This window comes from Pseudophryne corroboree, chromosome 6, assembly GCF_028390025.1.
Source record: "Pseudophryne corroboree isolate aPseCor3 chromosome 6, aPseCor3.hap2, whole genome shotgun sequence".
In the NCBI taxonomy this organism is placed as follows: domain Eukaryota; kingdom Metazoa; phylum Chordata; class Amphibia; order Anura; family Myobatrachidae; genus Pseudophryne; species Pseudophryne corroboree.
Genome location: NC_086449.1, coordinates 558,035,424 through 558,058,216, shown reverse-complemented (window position 1 = coordinate 558,058,216; position 22,793 = coordinate 558,035,424). Strand labels below are relative to the sequence as shown.

General features: G+C 38.7%; 1 protein-coding gene across 1 annotated transcript in view; it reads left to right on the top strand.

Moving 5' to 3' along the window:
- Window positions 1–22,793, top strand: part of LOC134934622 (dynein axonemal heavy chain 3-like) — a 1,803,147-nt gene that overhangs the window by 576,562 nt on the left and 1,203,792 nt on the right. The window contains exon 25 of the mRNA XM_063930015.1: window positions 11,720–11,872. Coding sequence (XP_063786085.1) covers window positions 11,720–11,872 — 153 coding nt within the window. The remainder of the gene's footprint in view (window positions 1–11,719; window positions 11,873–22,793) is intronic.

Below are 22,793 nucleotides of genomic sequence, written 5' to 3'. Positions count from 1 at the left end.
TTTTTCACCTAACATTAGCACCAGCCATGGCAGTAGAAGATAAGTGCACTGGTCTTGAGGAAGGCAGGTTAGTAATTATGTTACTGAGGACAGAGCAGATATGAGGAGGGAAATAGAATAATCATAGAGGTAAATCTGAAACCAATTTGTTTTTCTTTTCAAATTACTCTCTTAACAAAAGAGGAGTAAATTGGGTACTTCAGCTTTAATTTTTCTCTACTATGAGTAGTCCTGAAGAAAAACAATTGAGGATAAGTAATGACAATGAAACCTCTCCCTCTCTTTCTCTAGTTCATCAGCAATGTCTAATTAATTTTGAAACAGATGCCATAGGATTGACAGTACATATTTTTTTTTTGTTTTGAACCAACCTTCAGGTTCACATACCTCCGACCATTCCAAGTGTGAGCATTTGGACATGGGGCATGGTCAAACATTTGAGTTATCTGAACCATGGGAGATTCCTCACCTCTACACATTTAATTAGTGGTTGAAGGAAGAATCTATAATAATATTAATAATATTGAAATTAAATTGCTCTTTACACAGTTGCATTCCTAAATTATTTTTCATAGAAAGTCTTTAAGATATCTATTCTTTCGCTTTAATTTTTAATTTTAATTTTTTTGCCAGGGGCACTGCAAGAATCTTTTGCTTTAGCCAATTCTTTTGCTCTTGAATGATGTGATATCAATATTGATGATCATCTACTAAAGAACAGGGAAATCTTTTCTGCAGAAAGGATGATAATGTATTCTACCCTGAATGTGGAATAGTATTAAGTATTATGAGTGTTCACAGACAAATAAAGATAAAAACTATAACTGTTTATTTTATATTGATTGTGTATAACATGTAGATGGATCGGGTCTTCATTAAAGAGTTTATATACCAACAATAAATAAAACTAAACAGACAGTTTGTAAGTTTTGAAGTCCACTGTCAGCGCAAAGGTGATCAATTATCATCTGTATTCCCAGTATGCTACAACTGTTTGATACAACCATTATGCTGCACATGAATGAAACCCCAGAAATTCTATTTGTGTTTATAAAACCCACTTAATATTTAGGGGCCTCTTATCATTGTTAATTTGTCTGAAAATAATGTTGAACTGCTGTTTATGTTTTATATTCCTTTCAGAAATTGTAGGACCTAGTTCAAGAAAAATATGAAATTCTCCCTAGCCTTATCAATCCACTACCCCTTCCCAACTATCCCAATTGGACTGGTGGACACAGAGGTACAGTATAGTGTTTGGAGCGCTGGCTCAAGGACAAGCATATGCTATGAAGCTCTCTCCACAGTACTGATGTGATCCACATGGCCCTCAAACCTCTCTATATGTCCCCAGGTGCCATCAGCTTGCTTACTTGTTAAACATACAGTATTTACACATATATATCAGTGACGTGCGATGAGGTAAACTTCTCAGGAGGCACTGGCTAGTACCAAAGCCAGATTTACACACAGTATATAGGCCAAAGGGTGCATGTGGGCATTAGACAAAGGTGCTGCTATATACACTGCTGGAAATTTGGTGAGTTTTGATGTGAGAAAACGGTAGGCATAGACTTTTTACTCCAGAGTTTGGACTATAAAAATGATTAGAATAATACAAAGAAGATATTTCTAATATAGTCTTTGTATTTTTTTATGTACTTTATATAGTCAAAACTCTGGCTTATATATTACTATGACAGAAAAGGCTCTGCCTCCCCTGTCTCACCTCACCGCACATTGCTGATACAGTATATACAAATGTGTCCTCTTTCATCCTTGCTGCAGTCATGCTGAACAGCCCTTCAAGTCATGCCATGACGTGGTGGGACTCGGTAGAGCGTATTAGATGCAATGTAATGCAAATGGACACACGAGCAGATCCTGCTGATAAAATTGATAACCAGCATGCCTATATTCTGTGTGTAATTGCGGCTGTATCTGCATCCAAAATGTCACGTTACAGTGTTTTCCAGGTAAATACTGAAGTATTGCATTTTGTATGCAAATACAGTCGCAGTCACACACAGAATATAGGCATGCTGCATATAATTTTACTCAGCAGAAGCTGCTTGTGCATCCTATTGCATTACATTGCATTTAAGATGCATTTTTGGCACTCACGCGTTATTTGTAATGTGACTTAAAATGCACATAGCAAAGATGTAAGAGGACACATCTGCATGTACACATATACAAATTAAAGAATGGAAAAATATATATGAACCTTTAATGGTTAAAAAATATATCATAAAAAAATTAAGAAAAAACATAGGTATTAAAGTTTTGTAAGCACTGCCATGATACATGTTAAATTATTTTTCTCATACAAATCATTCTTACTACTGGTACGGGTTACCTTTGAAGTATGAAAAGCCCTGATTTGTTAAAGAAAAAATTGTGCTTACCTGCCATTCTTAGGTTTAACTATTTTTAGTTTAACACAGTCATGCCTCTTAAGAAGCAGACAAAAAATTTAAAATTCAACCACACCGGCGCTATATATAGCTGCCCCAGATAATTTACCACCCCAAGATGTCACCAAACATCTAAGAAATACACAATATACAATACAAATGGGGGATATACAACCTTGGGCGCTTCAAATAATAAAAATAAAGTTCTTATGTGTAAGATACATTCCTTTCCACTAGATGCTTTCATATTTCCCTCTTGATCCACTCTGTACTTGATTTACACTCAAAGTGATGAGGTATATGGAGGAAGTTTTAAACAAAAAGAAAAGAAAAAATATAGTGTAATACAGTTTCATACACTGTGTTTTATATAAACGTGATTCCTACATAAAAAATGCTTTGTGTTCAATGTTAACAGATTTTATGCAGCATACATAAAAAGGCTATTAGCCGTGGAATATATGTAGGCAAGATGGAGCGTACCACACTAACTATAGACAAATGAAGGATCAAGCTCATAAAGGTATCTTTAGCTGGATAAAGTAAGCGTATCCCACTCACAATGTCACTGGAAATTATGAAGCATATCAAGGTATCTTTTCACGTGTTCCCCGTGTATCTCTTCAGATTACTCAGGCCTTAACGTCGGACTCGTGCATGGAAAAGGGGGAACAAGAAATATCCAATGTGTAGTATAATCGGTCATAAATATTAAAAAACAATATTCCAAGATATAGCCGTGCGTACTTTTTATTCCCAACTAAATGTTATCACTATGCAATGGTGATATGGACGTACCCGACTTACTAGAAATCGGAAAAACACAGGCACATCAAGGTATCTTTTGAAATTTTATAGATCATAATCACAATTTGCGTACCCCAACTCACAATGTTGTTTCTGTTGTCAAAACACATCAACGTATCTTTTTCCTGGTGGCTTTTACCCGGATAGCTCTGCCAGAGTTTTTATTTCATGTATTCCGAAAAAAATGATGTCCAACATTAAATGTTAAAAAGGACAAAAAGTTTTATTGTACAAAACCCCAAACAGATGGGGAAAAATCCAATTATTTAAAAACACGAGAAACAGTCTGAAAAATTACATATAAGGATGGAAAATAAAAAAGACCAAAGTGCAAAGCTTGAATAAAAATGGCTTAGATAAAAAGCCACGCCCTTCCAAACTAATCTCTGAGGTTTATTTATTTAAAAATATTGTTAAGAAAAAAATTACCTTTTTCCAGAGTTAGTATTTGTTTGCTGAGATGGTGTGGAAAAATGCTGGCTGTTCACACTCCTTCTGTCGTCAATGCATTTCGGTCACCAACTGACCTTTATCAAGACATCTTGATTGGAAATCAAGTACAGAGTGGATCAAGAGGGAAATACGAAAGCATCTAGTGGAAAGGAATGTATCTTACACATAAGAACTTTATTTTTATTATTTGAAGCGCCCAAGGTTGTATATCCCCCATTTGTATTGTATACAGTCATGCCTCGGTTCATCCACATTAATTCTCTTTGAAAGCCACTATCCATGAGGAAAGGGGAAGTAGGCACACATGGGAAGAAGAGCAGAGGCTCAAATGGTAAAAAGAGAGGGGACAGGTGCACAGTCACATATTTGGAGAGTGCAGAGGCTGGAGGAGGGGGTTGGGATTGGGTCATCTGCAGATGTGGGCAAGCATGTCCACCTTAATCTGGTTTTGCAGGTGGTGATGATCATGGCTACAAACTGTTTCTGGTTCATCAGCACTGCTGGTCCCTTTGTCAGCTCAAGCCCCTTACATATATGTCCCTTGTACCCCCCTGATGAAGACCTAGTGTATGAGAGCTGTAATACAGAAGACGTCACAATGGGGTCTATTCACGAAGTAGTGAAAAGTGTGGAGAAGTGAGCCAGTGGAGAAGTTGCCCATGGCAACCAATTAGCTGCTCTGTATAATGTTCTAGTATGCAAATGATAAATGTTACTTCAATGCTGATTGGTTGCCATGGGCAGCTTCTCCACTGGCTCACTTCTACACACTTTTCACTGCTTCATGAATAGACCCCATTGCGATGTCTTCTGTATACAGACCCCAATACAGGTTGAGTATCCCTTATCCAAAATTCAAAATTCCACATTTTTGGGTCCCCTACTGAGATAATAACATATATATATATATATATATATATATATATTATATATTATGGATAGATAGATAGATAGATAGATAGATAGATAGATAGATAGATAGATTATATAGATATATAATATACATATATATGTGTCATTATCTCAGTAGGGGGAACCAAAAATGTGTGATTTTGAATTTTGGATAAGGGATACTTAACCTGTATCTCCTTTGTTAGTTAAGGTCATGCAGAACACAGCAGCAGGAGTCCTGATCATTGAGACCATCTTTAGATGATGTTATCTATAGTCTATAGTTTCTCCATAGCGCAGATTCCTCCCTGGCAACCTAAACTGTACACATGTACTTCCTGATGGCCACACATACACAGTAGGTAAGATTTGTCCAAACAGTAAATTTATTATGAAGATATACCTCTTCTACTCATTCTTCAAAGGAACTGGCTCTTATAAGAGCCTCTATCCCATTGCTAAAGAGTGTGCTTCTGTAACAGAATGACATAGAAATCAGTAGTGGGTTCAAATCAGTTTATTAAACAGTATGTAACAGAATTTAGCTAATGGAGACCTAACTGCATAAATAGACAATTGATTGCAGCAATGTAGAAGTAATAGTACACAGCAATAAGCAATGTAATGCTGAGAGAAGTTGTAGGGGTACACAGGAACAGATTAACAATGGGACGGGTGGTGCTGCAGCTACAGTCCCACCCATCAAAAAAGGCCCACTCCACCAAGGAGGAGTCTCTGGAGACAGGAATAAATATTTTGCTGTCATCACCAGCGGCCAACCGAGGCTCTGCCATTTCAAACCCCACCTGGAGAACCTCTGAGTCTTCAGAGTCCTGGTGGCCAGACATACATTTAAAATGCCGTCACATGCCATCACATGCCGTCCCTGTGCTGCATATAAGCGTGCCTCAGCCACTTCTCTGCGGTATGTGACGTTGAACCGGACTACTAATGGGCACAGAGGGGGGACATAATAGTAGGCAGAGGGGGCTTTATAATGGGCACAAAGGGTGAACTAAGGGGCACAGAAGGAGGGGGCTAATAATGGGCATGGGGACTAATAATAATAATGATTTTATTTATATAGGACTCTTTCTCCACTAGGTGCTTAAAAGATAGAATGAACATAATATAGTACAGATACAATGAATTACAGAAAAGCTTTTAATAGAATACAGAGAGCATGGATATATTATGGAAATGCTTGAGTAAACAGGAAAGTCTGTTTTTGAAGGATTCTAGAGTGGGGGGCCTCTCAAACTGTGCCGGGCAGTAAGTTCTATAGAGTCGGAGCCACATGACTAAAAGCTCGACCCCCAAATGAATTATGAGAGATTCAAGGTACTGCTAAAAGTCCTTCATCTACAGATTGCAGTAATCGAGTGGGGCAGTAAGGAATCAGAAGCTGCTTCAGGTACCTTGGGCCCTGGTTATGTAGAGCTTTGAAACTCAGTAAGCCAATCTTAAAGATGATTGCAAACTTACAGGCAACCAGTGAAGGGACTAGAGAATGGGTGTTATTTGTCTAGAATGGGGCTGGCTGGTTAACATCCTGGCAGCTGTGTTTTGCATCAGCTGTAAGCGGTGCAATTCTTTTGCTGGGAGACCAAGGTAGAGGGCATTACAGTAGTCTATTCGAAATGATACAAATGCATGTATGACTTTTGGCAGATCTTCTGATTAAGTGCTTGATTCTGGCTATGTTCCTCAGGTGATAGAATGAGGATTTGATTGTGGCGGATATCTGATGTTCAAGTGTCAAGCCACCATCCAGGACAACACCAAGATTCTGGCACATAGGGGGTGGGAGGAACTTAATAATGGACAGGGAGGGGGAGGGCAACGCAGAAATCAAGAGCAAACAGTTATTGCTCATTAGTAGCATCTATTCCTGGTGGTATAGAATATACTTATCTGGAAATATAAAATTGATTTATAATGACAGTTAGACTTCAACTAGTCAGATGGCCTGTTGCTTGATTGGCATTACACAAAACACAATGAAAAAGGTATAAAACAATGAAAAATATTGTTGGTTTATATCTGCTTAGTGATAAAACTGATGGGAGGCTTCTCTTTATACAAATAAAAATAATACAATACTTATTCTCCTGAACACACATAGTGAGGGGAGGTACATTGAGGTGGCTGAAAGTAAATGGTAGCTATGCCCATCATGGTGCTTGTCACACCCCCTCTACAGATCATTCCCCAAAGCACTGGTCACACCCTCCACATTATTAGCCACACCCTCATGATGTGAGTCACACCCCATATGGCGGCACACAGTAGGCCCTTCATAAATTTCAGCTCCAGCCCCATGTAGACCTTAATCTGGCACTGGGGGTATACAGCCACTGGTCTCAGAAGCTTTCCTGTAGAAATGCACATACTATAAGTCATTGAAAGTACTGAGAAACAATAAACTCTGGAGCACAGCAGAATACAAAGATACTGAATAAATAGCTGGTCAATTTGCAGAATTGAAGTATGTAAAGGAATGTGGTGCAAACATAAACAGTAGTATGCAAAACAAGCTACAGGATATGCAAGGTACTGTAAGTACAAAACTAATGTTGTTTCTGGAAAGCGAGTACCTGATATTCATAACCTAACCAGTCCAGGTCAGAGGTAGGCTGAAATCAGTAAGTCCAGCAAGAAAGCCGGGGTCATGACATTAAACAAACAGTTACAGACAACAAAAAGCAGGACTCAAGGACACAGGGCAGACAAGTATTCCATAGGACACTAAATTATCTGCATTGAGGGGGTAATTCAGAGCTGATCGTAGATGTGCTAAATTTAGCAAATCTACGATCAGTTTCTGTGACGTGGGGTGATGCCCAGCACAAGGCTAGTCAACCCCACATGTCAAGCCCTGCCCACCCACAAGGGTGCGAAAGCATCACATGTGGCAATGCTTTCGCACCGACAAGTATCTCCTTGCCTGCGCAACCTAGCTGTGCTGGCAGGCGTCTGCCCACCATGTCCTGTTCGCAGTGGCTGTATGTTACATCATGCAGCCACTGCGGCCCACCCCCGCAATAGTCCGTCCCCACCAACGGTGCTCTAACGCCGTTGGCATGCCCACTACCACCCCGCGACCGGCTCTGCCTGTCAATCAGGCAGAGGCGATCGCGCCAGTGAGATGCTTTTAGCACTGAGATGCTTTTAGCACTGAGATGCAGTGAGATGTTTTTAGCATCTCACTGCGTCTCACTAGGACTTACTGGGTGCGCACACGCAGTGTGCCCGCTGCGCAAGCTCACTACACAAAAATAATTCAGAGTGCAATTGTTGCCGTTGCAGGGATCACCTCTGAATCACCCCCTGAGTGCAGTGAGAAGCAAATATACAGTATAAGGCCTAAACACAGGTGTAGGTCATTATCACAGCAGTGGTTAGCTGCTGCAGTGCTGAACATCAGAGGAGAAATCTTGGTGGCAGAAAAAGAAACAGCAGGATTATTGTCCCTGGCAGACTTGCAGAAACACACCGATGCCTGCAAAAAGGCATTACATTTACCCCACAGTTGTAACACCTGACAAAAGGTTTTTTATAAATTGTGCTAAAAATACATCAGTTAAAGCTGTGAATAGCTACAATAACAGATAAGAATTACAGTATGTCTGCTTATCTCCAGAAAATTCTGCTTAAAATTACACACTGACAAAACAGTAATGTTTGTATTTAATACGTTCTTGAATCTAGGTATACTTTCATAGGATATTTATTTGTTGCAAATAACTATAAGGTGACTAAACTAAAAGGTAGACTAAATTATATACAGGGGACAAGTATTATTCTTGGAAATCTTGTGGTGGGGGGACTACATTTACATTGCTATCCATTGATGATTAATATCCACAGATGATAAGGAATATTTCTAAATACATATGGGCATATTTATAAAAATAATATGCCTGATTCCATTACTGATTATCTCAGCAATAAAAAAAAAATCACAGTTAACAAAGTTTCCTTGACTGGCAAAAGGCAACTTTCAACTTCTGCGTAAGTGCTTGCTGGCCTGGAAATTAAAACTCTTATTTGGTATTTCAATTCTAAGACAATAATGTAAAATCATTGTAATATGCTGTGAGTAGGTACTCTTAGTTACTATATGACCACAGCATTAGATACGGTATGTTATTGATAGCGAAAAGTAAATTAAATGTTTTTTTGTTAGTATTTATTATTGTATTGTTAAAAATTACCTCTTACTACAGCAATAGAAAATGTATTCTGCATCACTGTAAAATGCAATTTTTGCAAAATTTGTTTACAGTGACGGACACTTTTGGATGCATTTTGAGTTACTTAGCCACAGGCATAAAATAAATTACATTTTAAGTAGTTTGAATACTACTGTTTATACAGTAGGCTGTTGGTAGAGAGATACCTATGCTATAAATTATTTAAATAGCATTAAGATTTCAGCTTTACAGTTATTATGTTTATTCCCCCCCCCCCCCCCACACACACACACACACACACACACACACACACACACACACACACACACACACACACACATATAATGGAATTCCAGCAGCCCACAATTCATACATGTATCTAAGGTTAGTGGTGATTTTTTACAGGCCATTTTTTTAATTTCAAGTTATCACATTAAATTATTTTCAAATACAAGAATATCTAGAAAAATAACATTTGTAATAGCATTTATAATTACTGATAGCTACTAAAATACAGGGAACAGTAACAAAAAGTGTGGGCCAGCAAAACAGCTTTAGTTCTCCTTCCAATAGGCACTTTACAAATGTCTGAACCACTGTTGAAATTACTCAACACCATTGTTAAGAGACTTTTCACCAGTTAATATTTTGTTAATGAAAGTGGAAAATGTCTCAAGGATAGCTTCCCAGGTGTCACTAGTTAGTTAAGTGTTTTCTTGTAGTGATAGTCCAATAGAACCATCAGCAAGTTAAAAAGTTTTTAACACTTCTGATCCTGGCAGATGTGCCCCAAGAATCACAACTCTCCTTGGATAAAAGGTATCAAAGCTTGGAGAGAGGTAAAGTTGAGAGAAATAAGTGTGTAGCTGTCATTATACAGACTGGTGTGTTTGAAAAATAACAGTTAATTTAGGAGCTGATTGGTTGGTACTTTAATTCTCTCTAATTTATCCCTCTCCATGGTTTGATACACTTCCCCCTGTGTTGCCATTCTTCATCTAACATGTTAGATATATACTGAGGAAAAGTAGAAGTTTGTTTTAAAAACTTTGCACCTTTGCGATCCAACCAGTCCCAGCGATATTAGCTCAACATGAAATTTCCCTGCAACTATTTTTTTCTAATCTAAAATACTTTGAGAGATCTTGTGTGCTAGAGATCTATTCTTAATATACTTTTGTAGACATGCAAGAGGATTAGTTTCATTTGCACAGAAAGCATATATCCTTATTCGCCTTTTAAAGTATCATACAAAACCTCAGATCTTATCTTCAACATAATAGATCTATTTATCTTTTGTAGTAAAACCTGAATGTGGAAAATGTAGACACTGTAGATCTGTTAAATAGTATAACAGGTTATTAGGTTCTACAGTTATTTAACCATTTCAGCACACCATGGCAGGTTGTTGGGTTCTACAATTATTTAACCACTTCAGCACACCATGATGGAGTCAATGTTCTAACCCAGGTGTCCATGTAAATCACAATTATCGAGCTGTGTTAGTTTATCCAGGAATAAATGTAATAACTATAATTAGAGGCGTCACTAATGGTGGTGACACCTAGTGCAGGGAAAACACAGTGAGAGCGCCAGCGTGGAGGGGGGGGGGGGGGCTCATGGGTAAGTGCCATGGTTTTGCAAAGGCCTCAAAGCCCAAACCTCCATTTCATCACCCCGGGGTTCCCGGAGATGTTGGCTGCCCCCTGGGGACCAGTGCGAGTGCAGTGCCGATACTTACACAGTGACAGGAGCCGGGTGTTGCATGCAAGGTCACAGTGCAGCACCCAGCTCTTGTCACTGAAGATGAATCGGCCCTTTGGTGTCACCCCTCGGCGGGTTGTGAAGCCATGGAATATAATGTTCCCCCCATCAAAGTGAGTCTTATGTTTTTATAATTTGTTTGGGGAGAAGAGGCCAGAAATTTACATTTTATATATAGTAGATGAGTAAATAAATGTGGTTTTCATTTACAGTACAGACAGTACATAGGAAATGGATTCAACCCAGAAATAAAAACATAATGATTATTTATGACTTTTAAAACCCTCTAGTAAAAAAGTACTCATGTAGCCCTCTCAATGCAGAAGGGCATAGTTGTAAACTTTACATATATGATGTTGAAAGCATTCAATAAATGTAGAATTGTCTTCCAACAACATATTTTTTTTTGTGTGCAACCTGGGTCAGCTGGCAGAAATCAATGCTTTCCTTCAATAACTGTTTGATAGTGTTCCTAATGCTGGGCATACTCTGTCCAATTATTGGCTGGATGATCAGATAATAATCTGATCAGGCCAATAAGTGAACAGTGTATTGCCATGACTGATCAGCAATTATTGATCTGTTGGACATGCTGAATTCATCCAGCATATCTGATAGATCTGATAATCGGTCAGCCACATCTGGCACTGTATGCCTGACTTGCTAACATTTCCCCTGTTCCTTCACAGTGGAGAAAGAGGGAAATGTTTTCTCCTCAGCGGAGGAACACATATTTTTCTCCTCAGGGGAGGAACACAGATATCATGTGGCCATACACAGCAAGATATCTTACAGGTCATGGGCACAATATCTGATGGGTTTAAACATGTCAGATAAAATGTATATCAGTCTGACAAACATTTATCTTACAGTGTATGACCAGCTGTAGAATAGACAAGCTAAAATAAGGCAATCCCTGCTTTCTCCAAGAAATGACAAAATAAGTCCAGCTTTAGGAGTGGTGATGTTAGCCAAAAGCTAATTTACTGCAGCAATGTATTACATATTGTTTTCTGACTAAAAATTTCCTTTACAGAACAATTTGCCAGCATTTGATCTGTTTTGTATTTGCACAACCAAATTGCCCTATGCAGAATCCACGCAATTTAAAAACAAAATGTTTAGAAGGAGCTAAAGATTTCAAGGATGTTATGAAGGTATTATATCTTTTTACCAACTTTGTAATCATAGGTGGAGACAGTCATGAAGTTGTCTCTTCATGAAGTTATGATTCGCTCAATTATGGCACATGATAAATCTCCAAGAAAAGAATGGGTTCTTCAGTGGCCAGGACAAGTCGTCTTAGCATCAAGCATGGTTCATTGGACAATGGAAGTCTCAAAGGTGTTTTTTTTTACTATTTAAACATATAAAGTAATAATAATAAGCACATTCTTAGCAAAGTACTCATTAAACCAAATTTCTATTAAAATGTTATAATGTTATCCCAGTATAATACTAATGATGCATATAAATATAACAGATATAAGATTATCTGAATACAGTCAATACAGTTGTGACTGCAGTGAATAAAGTGTGTGTGTGTGTGTGTGTGTGTGTGTGTGTGTGTGTGTGTGTGTTTCTGTAATCCTTTGGTTCTGTAATAAATGTATTTGTTATATCATATGTTACAAAACAGAAATGAGGAAAATTAAGCAATGTTACTTAAGATTTATAATGTTCTATGTGTGTACAAAGTTTTTAGCTGAAAAGATCCTTTGTGAAAATGTTTTGAAACATCAAGTAAAATGATTAGAATAGCTGCATGTCTGAGTATTCTGAATTTTTGACACAATTATTGAATATGTTTCACATGAAAATTGTAAAACAAAGTACTGTAAGGCATCAAAATAAACTACAAAAGGAACACGAGCCATGATAGTAACAATTGGTTTCTACTTTGACCTGATTCGTTCTTTTAATATTGAGTAATCCAATACATGTGCGCTGAAGTGTGGACATTTATAGCGTTAGTTGTCAATTAACATACAACTCAACATATTGTAAAAAATATTTCCCATAACCTTTGACAAAAAAAATATGTTATTAAGAAAAGCAGTTAGAGGTTTTACACAGTGCTTGTCTGCAAAGGCAGTTATGCACATCAAAATTCTTTTGGCTATTAACCTCTAGAAAGGTTATTCAGTAAGGTTTACCCATGAGTAACTGAACTGTTATAGTGTGTTGAGAATTGCAAATACAAAGTACTTTAAATTCCAGCCCAGGGCACACAGTAGGTCTATACCAATGTGGATGTTTTATTTATTCCATGTTTCTCTTTATCAATTTGAAGAGCTCATATGATAAATAATGAACAAAATTAAAATAAGAAATTGACTCATGGGCCGGAGTAACAGACTCTTGTCCATAGAAAACAGAACTAGTTAATACTACCACACCAAATAGTTATGAATGCTTTGTTTGTAATTATCAGAACTTTAAGAACTCTACTACCCATTAATGAACGTATGTTAACTTTGTTGCAAGTAGCAATAACTTTGTATCCATGATAATTCAGGTGTTTGACTATTAAAACCCTTTCTCTTATGTACTCTTTTACCAAATGTTAATTTCCCACACATTTGCTCTAATGCTGGGCATACATACTGTATACTGGCCCTCATTCCGAGTTGTTTGCTCGCAAGCTGCTTTTAGCAGCTTTGCACACGCTAAGCCGCCACCTACTGGGAGTGAATCTTAGCTTATCAAAATTGCGGACGAAAGATTCGCAATATTGCGAATAGACACTTCTTAGCAGTTTCTGAGTAGCTCCACACTTACTCAGCATCTGCGATCAGTTCAGTCAGTTTCGTTCCTGGTTTGACGTCACAAACACACCCAGCGTTCACCCAGACACTCCTCCGTTTCTCCAGCCACTCCCGCGTTTTTGCCAGAAACGGTAGCGGTTTTTCGCACACACCCATAAAACGGCCAGTTTCCGCCCAGAAACACCCACTTCCTGTCAATCACATTACGATCACCAGAACAAAGAAAAAACCTCGTAATTCCGTGAGTAAAATACCTAACTGCATAGCAAATTTACTTGGCGCAGTCGCAGTGCGAACATTGCGCATGCGCATTAGCGACTAATCGCTCCGTTGCGACAAAAAAATAACGAGCGAACAACTCGGAATGACCCCCACTGTTCACATGTTGGCCCCATCAACCGATAATCAGCTAATTGGATAGGTAATTCAACAGTGTATTGCCGTGACCGAGCAGTTATCTCTCTGTCTGACATTCTGAACTTTTCCAGACATGCTGAAATTTTTTGACATTTCCCCTGTTCCTTCACAGGGGAGGAGTGGGGAAATGTCTGCTTCCCAGTGGAGGAACCTAAAAATCCTGGCTAAAAACAGATCTCACAGTGTATGGCCATGGCATCACATCAGTGTCAGCATGTCAAATAAATTGTCTGTCAGTCTGACAGGCGTTTTTCCTCACATTGCAGTCAAACCTTTGAAAATGCTATTTTACAGAGGTTTGGCTGCATTTCTCATATGCACCAAGCTGCTTGGATTAGGTAGGTAATACCATCTGTAGATGGTGCTGACTAATATAAGTCTCTGGTCTTCTTTTCTCAATGTGCACTGACAGGTATCCAATCAAATCATCCCAGTGTCACAGTCTGTGGTATGTGCATCATGCAAAGCATGCACAGACTTATCTCTTATCGGGAAAGCTGACCTTTGCAATTGTTTTAAAGCATGCAGCGTTACTAAATGCAGCTATGCGAGATGCATTACATGCAAAATGCAATGCTTGATGAATTCCGCCCCCAGTGTATGCTCAGCATTAGATCATAGAGATCACTACTCTTCTTTACTATATCCCACAAGTACTGATTGTAAGATTTAATTTATTCCAACTTATTATTTACATAGCTAGTCATGGTCATGTCCGGGGGGGTCCAGAAGAAAAACACGTGGGTGGGAAGGGGGAGTGATAGGAAAGTGGGAGAGGTAGTGGGACCTTTGCGCATCCCTGAAAAACTTGTGTGGAAAGGAACATGGCCTCACAGGAATTTCTCTACTTATGACCACACCCCCAGCCACATCCCCAGTGCTGTACCTATGAGCATATGTTCAGTATGAAGAAAATGGAGGGGGCCCCAGTCTATCTCACAATTGTATATACACCATGCGCATGTGCCCAGCATCTGTTTATAAGCAGAGCAGTAGGTAGGAGGGGGACTATGAACCCCCCACACCACCACCACCACAGGACACTGCAAACCGAGGGTGTGACAGTGGGACATTGCACGAAATGTGGGACATCGCTGTCAAAATCGGAATGGTTCGGTGATACAGTGATATATGTGAGAAATGAATAGGCCACCTCGAGGTGGGAGGAATACACCTGCATTTTAAAAAGTGTCAAATAAATTAGATCCCTCCCCCTAAATCTGCAACTGCCAGCTAACATAAAGTATTAGAATGCATGGATCTCTCTTATTGACCCCTCCCTTAATGTCTCTCATTACCCATTCATATGTCTCTAACTACCTACTGTACTGTATCTATTTTACTGCCCTTCGGTAGCTGTATCATACAGATGTGTCCTCATACACATAGCATCTCTACGCCAAGTTGATCTACTCCATAAGATGTAATGTAGTATTTTTCTTAAAATTTTGTGTCTTATTAGCATCACAGACACAGTGAAAAGCCAATCACACTGTATTAGAGATACTGGTTTGTGACTTTTACTGCACAGGAATTAGTTTTACACACGTACAAAGTCGCAGATAAAGTATAATGGAACTTGGCAAAAGAAAAAGCCACAGCTGCTGAATCATAGCACTTTGTGTATTGATTCAAACACAGTTGTACAAATGTTGCATATCAAATTGATCAGTATAATCTAGCAGTGTAGTCTTGTCACTTCCAGGTATTTTATAGTTGCAAATAAGAAGCACATTTTCAGTGAAAAGGGCACTTGGAGCAGGCATGGACTGAAGCCACAATGTATCAGGACATATCTGTAGCTTTCTGATTACCCCCTTCATAGGGGATCAGTATACCGACAGTGGCATCCCAGCTACCAGGATGCTGGCAGCAGCAGGGCGAGCACTAGTAAGCCCCCTGAGGGCTCGTTATGCTTGCCACACATTCGAGATTTTCTTGGACCGAGCGCTATGTATGCTAATGAGTAGTGTTCTGTACAAATGTGTAGAAAAAATGAATAATAAATGATGAAAGTAAAAAGTAAAACTGATAATAAAAATAAATATAAATATAAATAAAAATAAATATAAATATAAAAATAAAAATGATAATAAAAAATATATATAAATAAAAATAAATATAAAAATAAAAATAATAATAAGGGAAAAGGGGGGGGGGGGTGCAATGTTTACAGCTGTTGATGTTTTGTTGGAGCTTTAGGACACTTTTTCAGCAGGGAGGAAAGAACAGTCTTTTAAATAAACTATCCCTATCTTACCCTGTTTCTTCTTCTCTGATGCGGCCGTGACCGGGAGTAACTTCCGGTAACGCTGATGTTGTTGGCGGTGGTGTTACTGTTGCTGGGTAAGCTCGCCTCTCCTGTGTGTTATGTGTGTTTTCCCTCTTGCCACACATTCGCCACAGGTTATATTCTCACTCTATGGGTGTCGTGGACACCCATAGAGGGAGAAAAGCCTGTGGCATTGGCTTTGTACCACTGAGCGGGATCCTGGCATCGTTATTATGATCGCCGGTATCCCGTGCGGCACTATCTGATTGCCTCTCCACAGCTGTCTCTTGCTCCCTCACTCCTTATCTCACTGATTTACCTCTCTATAATTCTCACTGCTACCTTTCCTATCATACTTACCCCGCACTGCACACACTGACCCTCTGACTGTCCTTTGGCACTGCACTCACTGACACCCTTCCAGCACACTGACCTTGCTCCCATCTCACCCCCTCATTGCACACACACACACACACACACACACACACACACACACACACACACACACTGACCCCCTCACATAACAAAACACTGCCCCCTTGATTACCAACCTCAAAACGCATTATACCTCATTCACTGTCCTCTTCACAGTATATACTGTCCCCTTCATGGACCACCTCACAACACCACAAACTGCCTCCTTTACTGCCCCCATCACCACATACTTCCCCTCGCAGCACCAAAAACTGCCCCCTCACAGCACCACATACTACCTCCCTCATAGTACTTATTTTTCCCACGCAGCACATGCTGTAATGTCTCCCTCAAAGCACATATTGCCCCTTCACTGACCACCTCACAACACATCCTCCCCTCCAGCTCCAGCAAACTTACCTGCAAGACTGAAGTCTTGTCTCATGGTCCATAACAGCATTGTCCTGGTGGCTGTTATGAGCCTGCTATGCTCTTGTTGGATGACTTCCAGCTGGCTCCTTTGCAGTGGTGAACAGCTGAGCCATAACTAGACATTTTGGTGCCCTGTGCCAGAAAGAACATAGGTGCCTCCACCCCTCCTGATCCTCCTTTCCTGAAAAGGGCAGACAAAAGGCATGGTCTCACAAGAAGGGTGTGTGGTCACCCAATAGTACTCCCAATTCAAATTGAGCCACACAGTAGTGCAGCCTTATTTGCTTTACACTACACAGTAGTTTCCCTTATTCACGTTACATCACACAGTAATATCCCTTATACTCATTATGCCACACAGTAGTACCCCTTTTTCACATTATTCCACATAATAGTACCCGTTTACCACATTATGCCAAACAGTGATACCCCTTATACATGTTATGCCACATAGTAGTATCCCTTATATACACATTATGAAACACAGTAGTACCCATTGTACACAGTATGCCACACAGTAGTACCCCTTATAGACAGTAATCCATACAGTACTGTACCTTATTCATGTAGTGCCACACAGTAAAGCCCATTATACACAGTACACCACACAGTAGTATTGCTTCTACACAGTACATCACACAGTAGTACCACTTATATACAGTACACTACAACGTAGTACCCTTTATGGACAGTATGCCACACAGAAGTGTCCCTTATTCATGTTATTCCTCAAAGAAGAGCCCATTATACACAGTACATCACACAGTAGTACAGATTGTACATAGTACACCACACAGTAGTATCCCTTATACACAATATGCCACACAATAGGGTCCCTTATTTATGTTGTGCTGCACGGTACAGCACCTTGTACACAATATGCCACACAGTAGTACTGGTTATACACAGTATGCCATACAGTAGTACAGCTTATACACAGTATACATGGTGTATAATGGTGCTGTTTCTAGCTTATTGTTATTATCATCATCATCATCATCATCATCACTATCAGGTACTTACTCTAGGTGAAAGAAAAGAGGTGTATTTGGTTTGGATGGGAGGTTCATTTCTATTTTTTCTCTTCTTTATCAATAGTCTTCTGTTTTACTAAAGCGTGGTAAGCCTGATCTAGCAGCACTATGCCCCTACTCCCGAATCTGCCCCTGGTAGTGTCCACTTGTGGCTATCTTATTCATATCTCCCAACTTTAGAAACTCTAAATTTAGGACCTAGGGTGCTGGAGTTGCTCCCCAAAAGGGGTGTCGCCCAGGGGAAGGGGTGGAGCCTCAAGAGAAGGGGCATGACCTCACTTCACGACCCCCATCATTCGTAATTTAGCGATCAACTTGGAATGACCCCCAGTGTCTGAATATTGGGACTGTCCCACTGGAATTGGGACAGTTGGGAGGTATGGAAAGAAAGAAATAACCTCACCAGAAATGTGGGTTGCCACGCGCTTAGTATGAAAGGGTTCTTTCAGCTGCTGCCAGAAAATTGGATAGTTAATCCTGGTAACAAATAATAACAAAAAAGCATGCAGCGCTATATAAAGGTATATGCAGACAGATGTCAATGAAAAAAACGACTGAAATTTATTTAAACATTTATTACTCAATAGAATTTAGTAAAAATTAGTAATTACAGCATTAAAAATGAGAGCTCATGTACATGATTTAAAAAACCAGTCTCTGGTAAATTGGACTTGTGGGGCTCTGATAATAATGTCCAGTGGTTAGTGGACTTGTAAGATGTTAAGCCATTTAGCAGGGAAAGAAATGTTCCACAGTAAGTTACCAATCTTAGAGATGGATGATTCCCTTAGCGGAGGTTCAGATGGCACCGATTCCAACGCAGAGATGTGGGAATGAGATGTGGATTCACAACAGGTTGGCACACCATAAAGAGAGTCCCAGGCTAAGGAAGTCCACTGTCCGATTGTCTGGATGTCCCCAAGGTCCTTTTTGTAATCCAAAGTCACAGTTCCGATGCGTTTCGCTGTCACAAGGGACAGCTTTATCAAAGGTATAGCTCCTTGCTCCGTTGTCCCCTTTTTATAGGGGTTTAATCACATGTAATCATTACACCTGTCTGCAATCCTCCTAATTTCAAATATATACATTTTCTTAAAAACATAAACTTTCTCAACAATATGATTCAATGAGGCAAAACTATCTATCACAGAATGATTTAATATTGAAAACGAGTGTTTAAAAGTACTAAAAATAAGAAAAATCCTCAGCAGTAGATAGTCACATGACAGTTTTCCCAGACACTAGGTGAAATAAATGCTCACAATTCGCTGGGCTTCTTTGTCTTTAAAGCATCTCCCACTCTAGTGTCTGGGAGAATTCTGGTCACGTGACATACCAGTCATAGACCACATGATCGGCATCCACCTCCACATAATCTGTTGCTTTGCCCAAGTAGATCTGGTCACGTGACTTTTACCATCAGTCACATGAACGGAATGTACATCCTACTATAGTTAGGCTGTTTAGCATAAGCAGCATAATCGCAGTCATGTGACCCGCACGTCATAGCGCTACTGCATTCCTATGTCCCGTATAACCCAGATTCCGGGGTCAGCACAGTCACGATCATGCAACGCATACATCATCTGTCACATGATCGTTACTCTCCTCTGTAAAGTAGCTGTGTTTAACCACAAATCGCATTGCCGTGAATCCCTAGCACACGTGACCTGTAAGAAGCCAATCGTATATGTTCAATAGGCTGTCTTACTAGTATCTGCCTCCGATCACATGATCAGTTCTCCACACCTCACATGCTCTATATTAGCCAATAAAAACAGCGGTTACTATGGTTACTTATAAACATAATGTCTTTTCCTCAGTATAATATTGAGTTATATTAAATAGCTTCTAATGATCTCAAATAGGTATCACCAATCATTCCCAATCCTTCAATACATATAAATACAAATGTAAAAATAATCAGAAAATATTGATTCCATCTATAATTCATCTCCTAAAGATATGTTTAATTTATAATAATAGACATTTATAATACAGCATTTAATTCCATGCCTTCATTTAATCCATAGGGGTGGAGAGCATTCATTTTAAAAATCCAATAGATTTCTTGTTTCTGTAACCTTTTAAACCTCGCTTGGTTATCGGAATGTGTTCAAAGCAAATAAGCTTTAGCGTACTTTGGTTGCTCTGATGGTACATTATATAGTGTCTTGAAACATTATGATCAGATTTCTTATTAATAATGTTGCGTCTATGTTCTAAAAATCTTAATTTCATTTTCCGTGTCGTTCTTCCTACATAACATAAATTACATGGACATTGTAATAAATAAATTACCCAGCTAGTCTCGCAATTCATAAAAGATCTTAATAAATACTCTGTACCATCAAGTATGCATTTTATGCTTTTGGTGTTATTCTGAACATATTCACAAGTCATACATCTTGACCAATTGCATTTATAAAATACATGTGGTCTCATAGGCAGCCATGTATTTGATCTAATAGCTTCTTCTTGTACTACCTCTTTTAATTGGCTTGGTGCTAATTTATCTTTTATAGTGGTATTTTTCTTAAAAATAATCTGCAGAGTTTCTGGAATCAAATCTCTTAAGATTGGGTCCTGTTTTAATATAGAATAATTCTCTTTAACAATTTTCTTAATTTCAACAGATCTATTATTATATTTAGAGATAAACAAGACATCTTTCGAGTCTATATCTGTATCATTCTTTGCTCTTATTTTTGGTTTAAGCAATTCTTATCTATTCATTTTCTCTACCCCTTCTAATACTCCATCTAGGAGTTCTTCTGGATAATTTCGTAATCTGAAAGATTCCAACATCTCTCTTGCTTGTTTTATAAAGACATTATGTTCTGAACAATTCCATTTTAGCCGTTGTAATTGGCCCCTGGGAATGTTCTTCTTCCAGGGGGCATAATGGGCACTGGTATAGTTAAGATAAGCATTATTTCCTACTTCTTTGATATAGTTAGATGTATGTATTTTCCCATCTATAATTTGTAATGTAATATCAAGATAATGAATACAGGAAGAATGAAAGGTATAAGTGAAATTAAAATTAAAATTATTAGTATTAAGGTGAGAGACAAACTGTGCAGCAGAAATAGAATCCACATCCCAAATGAAAAAAAAGGTCATCTATATAAGGGCCATAGAGGACCAGATTCGCACCAAATGGGCCCCCCCACACAAGCTGGTCTTCGACCTTGCCCATGTAGAGGTTAGCGTAACTCGGTGCGAACCTGGTCCCTATGGCCGTCCCCATGGTCTGTAAATAAAAAGTGTCAGAAAAAAGAAAATAATTGTGTTTCAGAATAAACGATATACAGGTGAGTATGAATTGTTTGTGTGCCTCAGAGAGATCACCATCTGAATCCAATTGATCCTTTATTGCTTGTATACCTAAAGTATGAGGAATATTAGAATATAGACTTTGTACGTCTAGGGTTAAAAAGAATATGATGGTTTCAGGATCTCAACTGAGGCACACGTGGTTGTAAATAACTGTCTACATAAAATGATAGATTTGAAGTGAGAGACTGGATACCGGCTATAATGGGACGACCTGGAGGGCAACTAAGAGATTTATGCAGTTTTGGAAGATGGTAATATAATACATAGGAATTATTGGAAAAGGAGGAAAAAGGAACCAGAATTCTTCCTTAGAGATGACACCTATGGATTCTGCCTATTTCAATAAACTCTGTAATTCTAATTTAAATTCTAAAGTAGGGTCTTTTGCTAATTTCATATAGAAATTTGTGTCATCTAAGAGTCTCATGGCTTCTTTTATGTAGTCACACCTATCCTGAATGACTAAGCCACCCCCTTTATCAGCTTGTTTAATTACCAGTGTAGTATCTTTCGTCCGTTTTGACAGAGCTCTACGTTCCCATTTATTCAAGTTTCCCTTATGAATTTTTCTCTTATTATCCACCACACATAGGGTACGAAAATTGTCCAGAGTAGTCTTATAAAAACTTTCAATACAACCACTTTTCGAAGAAATGGGAAAGAAGTCTGATTTAAGTTTAAATTTACTTCTATCAACATTAATGTCAACGATTTTTAATGGATTTTCAGAAAAATATATTTTGCAAAGAAAAGATTGATCAAAATGCTGGATGAGGCAATGCCAATTATTTTGGATTTGGAAGACGAACCCTGTCTGCAGGTATTGGCAGATTTACAGAAAGAAGGGTCTAATGAAAATCCATAAAAAATATTTGAAATTAATGTTGATAGAAGCTTATTTGCTTAGAACACATTCCGATAACCAAGCGAGGAGGAGATAGGTTTAAAAGGTTACAGAAACAAGAAATCTATTGGATTTTTAAAATGAATGCTCTCCACCCCTATGGATTAAATGAAGGCATGGAATTAAATGCTGTATTATAAATGTCTATTATTATAAATTAAACATATCTTTAGGAGATGAATTATAGATGGAATCAATATTTTCTGATTATTTTTAAATTTGTATTTATATGTATTGAAGGATTGGGAATGCTTGGTGATACCTATTTGAGATCATTAGAAGCTATTTAATATAACTCAATATTATACTGAGGAAAAGACATTATGTTTATAAGTAACCATAGTAACCGCTGTTTTTATTGGCTAATATAGAGCATGTGAGGTGTGGAGAACTGATCATGTGATCGGAGGCAGATACCAGTAAGACAGCCTATTGAACATATACGATTGGCTTCTTACAGGTCACGTGTGCTGGGGATTCACGGCAATGCGATTTGTGGTTAAACACAGCTACTTTACAGAGGAGAGTAACGATCATGTGACAGATGATGTATGCGTCGCATGATCGTGACTTTGCTGACCCCAGAATCCGGGTTATACGGGACATAGGAACGCGATAGCGCTATGACGTGCGGGTCACATGACCGCGATTATGCTGCTTATGCTAAACAGCCTAACTATAG